The sequence below is a fragment of the Arachis duranensis genome, chromosome 3, assembly GCF_000817695.3.
Source record: "Arachis duranensis cultivar V14167 chromosome 3, aradu.V14167.gnm2.J7QH, whole genome shotgun sequence".
In the NCBI taxonomy this organism is placed as follows: Eukaryota; Viridiplantae; Streptophyta; class Magnoliopsida; order Fabales; family Fabaceae; genus Arachis; species Arachis duranensis.
The window spans coordinates 114270874-114281605 of NC_029774.3; the positions used below are offsets into that span (position 1 = coordinate 114270874).

The 10732-nt window shown below is 35.7% G+C and overlaps 1 protein-coding gene across 1 annotated transcript; it reads right to left on the minus strand.

Annotated features, from left to right (window-relative positions):
* Nucleotides 1-910: 910 nt before the first annotated feature.
* Nucleotides 911-6287, minus strand: LOC107480345 (uncharacterized). Its single transcript, XM_016100473.3, has 13 exons — nucleotides 5577-6287; nucleotides 4954-5032; nucleotides 4766-4822; nucleotides 4266-4321; nucleotides 3282-3510; nucleotides 2938-3024; nucleotides 2774-2848; nucleotides 2598-2678; nucleotides 2145-2212; nucleotides 1880-2066; nucleotides 1704-1792; nucleotides 1454-1568; nucleotides 911-1283 (listed from the first exon to the last, which is right to left on the minus strand). The coding sequence occupies exons 1-13, from the start codon at nucleotides 6137-6139 to the stop codon at nucleotides 1242-1244; spliced, it is 1728 nt and encodes a 575-aa protein (XP_015955959.1). The 5' UTR covers nucleotides 6140-6287; the 3' UTR covers nucleotides 911-1241.
* Between the last annotated feature and the right edge of the window lie 4445 nt (nucleotides 6288-10732).

Below are 10732 nucleotides of genomic sequence, written 5' to 3' on the forward strand. Positions count from 1 at the left end.
TCCAAAATTTCAGTATTTTAGTACCTCCAAAAGTGGGGACACATAAGACTGAAATTTTTTAGAACAGACATCGAAACTTTAATAACATTTTATACCTAAAATACTCTCATTTTAATTAATTAATTTCAATTCTACCCTTATGCAAATTAAATTAGAGCTTCATTCTTATTTCATCTCTGTTTCCCACTTTACACCAAATACAATATTAAGAATTACATTTCTCAGTCTCAATCTTTTAGTCTCTATCTTTCTTCCAAATGCTACCTAAAGACTACCAAACAATATTGAGTTTCAATGTCTGAAAACAAACACTTGCTTCAAAAATACTCTTATTTGAATTTAGATTCTAAATCTATTTTTCTAATATTATTAAGACATAGCTCAATATGGTATATTTTTGGGTTCCAGGGCGCATATGTTTTAAACGGTCATTCACTTGTGTTCCCACTAAAAAATGCGTGCATTATAGTTTTGGCAACATAAGGATCAGAAACGAAAGTTGGCATTAGATTTTTTTTTTTAATTACGAGCAACAGAACTGCCCTATCTATCTTGAATCTTGATGGATAATATGTGCAGAATGTCACAAGAAGCTTGATCCCACTTATTCCAACGCCCTTCTCTCTATTCCAAGTGCAGAAACTTCGCTAGCAGGTTCGCTGCTTTGTTCGCCAACCTTGATTAATCTAAGCTAAATATATACTTTAGACACTAACTAGGATGATTGGGGAGGTAAACATAATAACCTATTATCATTTTAGTTTAAAATAATTTATAATAGAAAAAATTAATTGTTTTGAATAACCTATCGCCCATTATTAATTTAAATATTTTATACTGGAAAACATTTAATTGTCTTGCAAACTGAGTTTTGACAGACATTTATGTCCTAGTAGAATAAAAGAACTCCTTAAGCCTAGAATCATCAAATAATAAAGAAAAATAAAAAAGTATTCCTTGAGGGCATTCCACATTACAAACAGGGTGAAAGACAAAGGGTACGAGGGTTAAAATACATTGAAATGGGCGATGGCAAACTGATTTCAAATATACCATCCTCACATTACAATTTCTGTAATCATACACCTAGCACAACTAAGGAATCAACCTATAAACTGTTAATTTATGAAAACCTAGACCCAACAAAATATTCAGATTGTATCCCCGGATATTTCAGACCCACAAAAAATATTGTATCCATAGTACGGCAGTACCTTCTCTCGAGGCCTGTATGCACTACTTCAGTCTTCTCCTTTAAACTTAGCTTCGTAGACCTGAGGTTGCTGCAACACAAACAATTTCTTAAAATATCTAGAGAAAAAAAAAAAAAGAAAAACAAGTACAGAATTATAGGGACTATACTTTCTAATCTGCCATTTTATGTCTGATCTTAAAATTTTATCAGATCTGAAGAAAATAAATAAGCAAAAGGAAACTCAAGGCTAATAAGTACCATGAACACAGCTGAAATCAATCTGCGTGCAAACCATCTCAAGTGCATTGCCCGTTGTGCAGCGCTTGCTGCTTCCACCGTTTCAAACCGCAAATATACAAAACCCGCACTTCTTCTGCATAAATGGCAAAGTAGTAGAGTTGATTCAACTCAAGTAAATTGTGAAAATTAAAATTGACATAAAAAAAAAAGACGAAGTAAAATTATTCCTCATAATTAAAGGAACCATGTCATGCATTTATAAACTTACTTGTCAACATAAATATGCTTCACCCGGCCATATTTAGAACACTCTTCTTCTACATCCTCTTTAATGTCTATATCAAAATCTGGCTCAGTCTGCATTGTAATACTTGTCATCAGTACTTTATTTGATATGACAGTGCATGGTAAGCATAAAGTATATATAGTCAGTTAGTCACAAACCTCGGTGCTAGGGTCAAACATATTCTTCAACAGCAAACACTCACTGGGGATCCCTACAGGTTCTGCCACTGGAGCAGGCAAAATTTGAGTTGGGAGAGCAGGTGCAGGTATTATACCTGGATTACCAATAGGCAAACCCATGGTTGGCTGAATAGGAACAGCCCCATTCACAGCAGGCACCCCATTGCTGCATTATTGGAATCCGTGAAGATGGCAAACAGATTCATCATATATAAGACAAAAATACTATAGAGAAAGCACAAACCTTCCAGGAAGGCCATGGCGGTCTGCCAACTTCTGCATAAGCAATGCTCTTGATTGTGCATTTAAAGCCTTCACCCAAAAACCCATAATAGATGAGCAAGGAACTCATTGCGAATAAGAGAGTGGCCAATAAAATCAAATAGCAATATAAGGGCAGAATAAAAGACACAGAAGTTCAGGACATGCCCCAGATAAAAAGAAATGCAGCTTCATACATCAATAAGACTAATCTGGAACGATGAAAGATAAGGAGAAAAGAGGAAAGGAGGACGGGGCAGTGGGGAATCAAATAGAAATTCGGATAATTAACTTGAGAAGTAAAAGCAACTGCTTCTAAGCTACACTTTTAGTAACATTTAGTTAATTTTCAGCAACCATTATGCTGCATTGCGAATTTCTTGACTTTTCTGGAAACTAAATTTTTAAATATTCTATATACCAGGTTTGAACTTACCAATCCACCTTCATCATCATCAAGATCTGCAGATTTTGCAGTTGTATCTTGGCTCCCAACATGATCAGTTACAGATGAAACCTGATTTGGCAAACATCAGATTCAGAGAACCACATGATCATCACTGAAAACATACACCATAGAGAAACAGAAAAAATCAACACAACTATTCCTACCTTGATAGTCCTGCCAGCAATCTCCAATTTTCCGTTTAAATTCTGTGCTGCCTTGGCATGTTCAAGATGGGCAAACTGTCCAAATTCAATCAACACAAGTAAGAAACATGAATACCAATATATACAGGAGAGGTATTATTCAAAGTTGAGTGTTAGAAACGAACTTGAACAAACCCAAAACCTTTGCAGTGTCCTGTCTCCAAGTCAAGAGGCAGTTGTACAACCTCCACCGGCCCAAATGGCTCAAAAATCTTGAAGAAAAAAAAAAGATGTTAAAATACGATAAATGGCACAGTATCCAATCAAGATTATAATTATTGACATCAAACAAACTACAGAAAGTAATCAAATATACAAAAATGGTTGATCTTTATGGAGAAACAAACTCTGCCAATTTTATTGATGTTCGATCTGCACTCAGCGCTGATCGCAGCAGTGGCTCAATCGAGGCCAAATATTGTTATCCAGAACACACCAGATAATGACAAGCGATAAATGGCTAAAATACCTCTCGCAGCTGACTCTCAGTCATGTTGAAATGAAGATTGCCCACATACAGCTTTCTGTCCATGGCACCATATGGTCCTGCTACGCCAGCAGCTCCAGTGGAAGCAGTAGATTGAACAAGGTTCTTTTCAGCCTCAGAAGGTTTCACCATTACAGGTTGACCAAGAAGAAGCTGGCCAGAAAGAGCAATTGCCATTGGCACTGACATTGCATCATAAAATTCAATGTACCTGCAGCCTCCCCATGAACTTGCATCAAGATTTCAGAACTAGATATGCAAAATTTGCAATCAAAACTTACAAAGCATACACAGCAAAGAGATTGGTGGAAACAAAAACTTTAGTGCAGACAGCTCAAGCTGGGTTTCTTTTGATGTATCTGACTCGTGTACAGAAAACGTTAGCCTGTCATAATCAAAATACAAAGCTAAGGCATATTTAAAATTGCCAATTCAATGGAGAGAAATGGGAAGACCATATGAGAATGAAGATACAGGTAACCCAAGACAGGGAGGATTAGCAACGGAAAGGATGGGGAATATTCAACCTTGGCAGTTGTCAACTGCTGTAAAGATTAGTAAGGTAGCTCAGTTGCCAAATGGCTCTAGAAGACAAACAAAACCAAATCCATAAGCATCTCATCTAGACACCAATGGCATTTTTCCCACCCAAAAAATGAAAATCAGAAGGAAATAAACTAAAAGGGCTTATCAGCATACCAATGAAATTATCACTGTATACAAACTGAGAGGAAGAAAATTGGGAATAGGACCAAGCAGAAAACCAAGATTATGTATGTTGTCTACCTTGAGTACGCAGCATGAATTGATTAAACATGAGTGCAAGGTATTCCCACCATCCCTCATCATTATCGCATTGCTAGTTCATTTAAGAATACAGTTAAACATGATTCTTAGAAGTTGGTATCCTGGTACCACAATAGCACATGCATATAAATTTTAAATTATTTGAAAATAAAGCCATACCCAACTCCTTTAGAACGTCTTGAGTTTCTATCCATGATCAGACGAACATCTCTAACCTAGGAGGGCAAAAAATAAAAGTAACATTAGATGATATTCATTCGACAAGAATCATCAAACAAAGATACATATATGCTTGACATGTCAGCCTTGGAATTCAAATACCGACTTTGTTGCATTGAAAACCTCATGATGCCCCATCTTATTCATGGAAGACAGACACAGAAAAGTAGAAAAGTTGGGGCACAGTAAAATTGTTATACTACTCAAAAGTTAAGGCAGGTCAAAATTGCCAGCAACATGCATTAGTCCTTCTTAACAAACTAGCAATTATAGAATCTACAAAAGTAGTTATTAATCATAGGGGGAAAAGATAAGAGCATCTATATACTGAAACTTTAAATACTAAAGTATACTAGAAATCTAGAATACAAGCCACCGGATTGTCGGAAGTCTTTAAAGTTCCGAAGGCAAAGAAATGTAAAAAATTGAAAACAACTAACCTTGCCAGCTTTTGAGAAGAATTCATATACATCTCTCTCTGTTGCTTTTAAGGGCATCTGCATGCAGAGACATAGCATATAAGCAATCAACGGGAAAAGCGATGAAATATTCAAGTATGCTAGACCTTTAAGATTGATATTGATAGTAATATTTAAAAACTGACAGAAGTGGGGCTTATCCTATCAACCTGATAGGCAAAAACAGTTCTCTGATCCCTTTCTGGGTCTGCCTCGGGCTCCGCAGCCTCTTTTTTATCCCTAAACCTCCTGAAATTAAATTAAACTTCATCCGTAAGGAGTAGGAGGAGGAAGGAAAGGGGGGGTGGGGAGAAAGTAAATAACAAAGCTCGTGATAGTTACATCTGATACTTATATAAGATCATTTGAAGCTGTTTCAAATATATTTATGAACACCAATAAAGCAATGATACAATACCTCCCTGAAGAATGCTGTTGAATGTTAAAATGCCACCGATCTAATGCATGAAAGAGGGACTCAATACTGACCAAAGTAACTATGTGAGTGAGATCTACATGCAGCTTGAATACCACTGAAGAAATACGGATTGCATGAAACAGTAGCACTAAAAGGATGAAAGTAGCTAATGCAAGTAGTATTGAAGAAAAGGAGTGTGATCATTGAATTCAGCCATTAACAAATCTAAAACGAAAGCAAGTAGCTGAAGAGGGACAGCTACTGAGCTACATATTAAGTTAAATAGCAACGAGAATTGAAGAGTAACCAGTGAATTGAGAGAACATTGATACGAGTAGAAAAATTAAAACCTAATTCAGAAAAATTGGAGATTACCGGCCATCGCGAGATTCGAAATCTGGTTCTCTTTCTCTGTCTCTGTCTCTCTGGGAACGACTCCTGCTCCTCCTGGATCTCTCTCTCTCCTCTCTCTCTTTCTCCTTTTCCTTCTCCCTCTCCCTCTCCCTTCTCTCGCGTTCCTTTTCTCTCTCCCTATCTCTCCTCTCCCTCTCCTTGTCCCTATCTCTATCTCTGTCTCTGTCCCTCCTCTCTCTGTCCTTATCCCGATCCCTCTCCTTCTCTTTTTCTCTGCTGCTCCTCTCCCCGTCCCTATCCCTATCCCTATCCTTCTCCCTCTCACTGCGGTGGCGCTCCCTGTCACGGCTGGACCGTTCGCGGTCACGGTCACGGTCCCTCTTGGAGCCAGTGGTGTCGTCGTCGTCGTGCCTGGAGCGCTTGGTGCGCTTGTCGTCGGCAGCGTCGAGATCGTCGTCAACGTCACGCTTGCGGTAAGACCTATCTGTTCTGTCGGTGGAGTCCTTCTTCTTGAGCTTAGAGGAGTCTTTGTCGTCGTGGTCCTCCACTGTCTTCTCCAAGTATTCGTACTCGTCGAAGTCCATTTTTTAGGGTTTCTCTAACACTCGGTGAATGGTGCCGCGGAAACGGAGAACTATCTATCAGCTCTATTGTCAACTATGAATTCTAGGGTTTTGGTTTTTATTATATTATTTCGCTTTTTTCTTCTCTTGGCAATTGGAATATGGAAAGAGCCAAAAAGGGTGTTTGGTTGGCTCCTCGGCTGTGTAATCTAGAAGAGCTTGAATTCCTATCCAGATTAAAAAATTAAAAATTATTATGTGCATTAACTAAACTTAATCATCATATATTTGGAATTTTTTTTAGAATAAAATAAAAAATATTTTATTTAAAAAAAAATAAATCTCATTTTATTTTCTGAGACTTAATTTTTTGGCCACCACTCTCCTCGGCAAATCTCATCATTTTATATAAGGTGTTTGTATAATACTAAACTTGAACAATCACAAAATTACTAGTATCTCATTGTTTTTTATCTTCTATTTTTCTATAAAATATTTAGAATTTTATTGTTGTTTATTCATTATAATTGTAAAATAGTATATGATTAAGATAGATCTATTGTATTTAATTATGCGCAATCGATACTTGCGTATATGCCACCTAAAGTAAAAGATTTAACAACGTTAAAAAATTTTATAGATATCTGAGAGAAATAAATAACACTTTATTTTATAAAAGATATATTTGTATTATTCATAGATTACATCTTTTTTTTTTTACATAAATAAGCTAAAAAAAAAGAAAGAAAACAAAGGACAGAAAACTACTTAAATAAGGGATAATCTCGCTTAAGACTATTCTCAAACTCCTCCGAAGGATAGGGAAGATGAAATCATAACCTCATCGTCATCTTTACCATACTGTCTGCAACTGTATTTGCATCTTTCATATTCAAACGAAAGTCAACACGCTAATTCCAATGCTTGATATCCCTTATGTTGAGCACCTGCAAATCAATAAACTCAAAACCATATTGATGATTAGTAACAAGATTAAACGCCTCCACGCAATCTGTCTCACAAATAATATCTCGTTGACCCACATCCCAAGCAAAGAGATAACCTCTCCAAATAGTAAACAATTATTCTTGAAAAATACTATTACTCTCAATCATTATCAAACACCCCTTTTGCCAACACCTATTGCAGTCTCTGATCACACAAGCAAAATTAACACTATCACTAGAATCAAGATAACTAACATTACAATTTATCTTGAAAGTACCTATAAATAGAGGATTCTAACAACCACTTAGAATATAGGGGAGGATACGTTGTAATTAAAAAACACTCCTAAGCTCTTTTTCGGAAGTTAAAGCCGAACAAATCACTTTTTTCACAGGGCAAGTCTCATGAGGATTAAAGATGTCATTATTCCGTACTCACCATATCCACCAAGTCTCGAAAAGAACCTGAACGGATGTTCTCTGTGATGATACAAGAATCAGTTCTTTAAATTTAGAGGATGACAAGAAATATCTAATATATGACATACAAGTTGAGCTTTCGGACAATTTCAAATATAATATAAAATTGATTCATGGCTAGAAAGACATCTTGGACATGTTATTATTTTATTATTTGATCATAATTTTGATAAGGTTGTATGTTTTTTGTGAGTTAAGTATCGATTACGTGATGACAAAGACATATATTTTATAAGAGCCTAGCACAACCATTGGGCAAATGCCCATCTGTTGGAATTATTTGTTTTCTGGTCGACTTATATGGAGGGATCTCTGTGGATACTGGTGATGATACCCCCTTAAGTAGGGCAATTAAAAAAAATATTAGAAGGACGATAGTTGACCTAAATATGCCACCTGACGGTAGTCAAGAGGCATCAAATGTCAAGAATTCTAATGATTGCATGATGCAAGCAAATTTTGAAAGCCATGAGGGTTCTACGATTAAAGATCCAATGATGGATACCTATCAAGTTGACCCTAACGACGGTGAAGATGCAGAGGCTGAACTGATGAAAATTCCAGATAAAGAAGAGGAAGAGATGAACTACTTCACTGACACATAAATCGCATTGACACAGCCTACCATTTTTCGATTATATGATCGATTCGATCACTTTTTTACATTGAATTTCGAGGCAATGACTCCAGATTGTTTGTTTAGTCAAGGAAGCCCTAAAGATGATCCTACCAATGAGTTTGAGATTGAGCAACAGTATGAAAACAAGGAAAAAGTCATTATGGCAGTTAAGATGTATAGTATTAAGAGGGTTATAGAGTATAAAATACTAAAGAGTGGCCAATTAAAGTATGTTGTACATTGCACTCAATTTGGGTTTGGTTGTTAATGGATGGTGATGGCCAAAAGCGAATTAGGAATTTTTCTCAAAATAGAATTTCTCCGTTGCAAGTATAGTCCAAACCCAATGATTGACCAACAATCAAATTTTAATTCAAAGATGTCACAATCAATACAAAATAATCGGGAGTTTTTAAATTCCGGGTCGTCTTCCCTAATAGTTGCAATGAAATGCTCAATTCTTGGCTATGGGGAATTTGGGGGTTATGATTATAAGAGGCAAGAAATTAAAATGGCAAGTAATTAAATGAAAAGCAAGTAAAAGCAATAAAAATAGAAATTAAATGGAAAAAAGAGATTTTGACAAGAATTGGGGAATTAAGGATTCCTATCCTAGTTATGGACTACAAACATGGTAATTGTGTAGAATTAATCCCAATTAGTCAATCCTAACATCGAGAACTAGTCAAAAGGGCATAATTGATCTCAATCCACAAGTCCTAGCCAACTCTATCAATGGAAGGCTTAGAGTTAGTGGAAACCAAATCAACTAACAATCCTCACACAATGTAGAATGGACATCCACCACTCAAGTTCACCCAATTACCCAATTTTCTAACCAAGAGTGTGAAAAATTAGGCAAAAGTTCAACCAAACATTTTATCAAACACTTGGAAGGTATAAAAGAGAAGCATGGTAAAATAACAAGAGATAATAAAATCTACAACTACCAATTACAAGAAAACAATAATAACAACTAAATCAAACAATAAGAAACATAAAATATGAATTGCATTAATTAAAATTAAAAGTAACAAAGTGTCATAAACATAAAAGAACAAAATAAAGGAAATAACAAGTGGAATTAAAGAACAAGAGTGCAAGAACAATAAATGGCAAGGAAAACTAAATGAAAACAAGAATTAAACCTAAATTTAAGAGAGATCTAACCTAATCTACCCTAATTCTAGAGAGAAATGAGAGCTTCTCTCTCTAAAATATGACCTAAAGCATGTAATTTCTAATCTACCATAATTGCTCTCTACTTGACATGGAATGATGCCCCTTTGATATAGCACTCAATCAGCTTCAAAAAGTCTACAACTGGGCTCTGGAGCCCTAAATCGCCCCCAGTGTTTTCTTTTAAGTGATTTACGTGCGCTGATTCGTGCGTACGCACAGATGTGTGCGCACGCACACGTGCTAAATTTTCTTCTTGTGCGTACGCACAAGATGTTGTGCGTACGCACACATGACTGTGTGATCCTCCTTTGATTTCTTCATATTTTCTTCCTCTTGCATGCTTCTCCTCCACTCTCATCAAGCCATTCCAACCTATTATACCTGAAATCACTCATCAAAAATATCAAGGCATCGAATCGAATGGAATGAAAGTAGAATGAAAGTAGTATGTTTTCACAATTAAGCTCAACTTAGGGAGAAAACACAAAAGTATGCTATTTGGATGAATAAATGTGGGTTTATATGATGAAATCCACTCAAATCAATCCAAAATTTATTGTCAAATATGGATTCATCACTTCTACCACACTTAAACAATAATATTCCTCATGCTAATCACAATCAAAGGAAAAGGGTAAAAAGGCAAGCAACTTATTTAATGCAACTACCTATGTGCATGCAACTATGCAAAAAATGCTATCTATCTATATCTATACTATGGTTCCTACCTAATTCGGCAAAAACAAACAATAGAACTCCAATCAATCCAAAGTAGATCATTAGGGCTAAGGCAAGGAATCAATGCAATGTGATCATCCAAAGATTTAATTTAAAGTTTTCAAAGATTAATTTAAACAACTTGCAAGAAAATGAATATAAAAGATGGAAACATAGAATTGAGCAATTGGACCCCTCACCGGATGTGTATACACTTTAGTCGCTCAGTGTTTAAGGCTTAATCACTCAACCCTCCTTTAATCATGTTTTCTAGGATTTGCTAATCATCTAACAATCAACAAATATTTGATGCATGAATACAAATATTATGAGGTCTTTGGAGGGTTGTAATGGGGTTAGGGTAAGGGTAGGATTAATATGGTTAAGTGGACTTAGTAAATTGGATCTTTGATTAGCTCAAGTATCCCACTTAATCCTATATTAACCTACGTACACAAAGGAAAACAATCTAACTTCTCATTCATTTCTTTTCTCACATTCACTCATGCATCTTCTTTCCAATTCACACACATATGCATCCTTTATTTACATTCTTATTATCATTCATTCCTTTTTCTTCTTCTCTTTTTCTCTTTTCTTTCTTTTTTTTTTATAAACAAAGTATGTACACCAAAATCTTTTCTTTTATCATCAAAAAGAGATGCATAT

Bases quoted from the DNA above. Each gene is read 5' to 3' on its own strand.
- LOC107480345 (XM_016100473.3), bottom strand. From the start codon at position 6,139: ATGGACTTCGACGAGTACGAATACTTGGAGAAGACAGTGGAGGACCAC. The intron at 4,823-4,953 runs GTTGATAGGATA...CTCTGCATGCAG, and splicing joins GAACTGTTTTTGCCTATCAG to ATGCCCTTAAAAGCAACAGA. The intron at 2,213-2,597 runs GTAAGTTCAAAC...TTTTGGGTGAAG, and splicing joins ATGATGATGAAGGTGGATTG to GCTTTAAATGCACAATCAAG.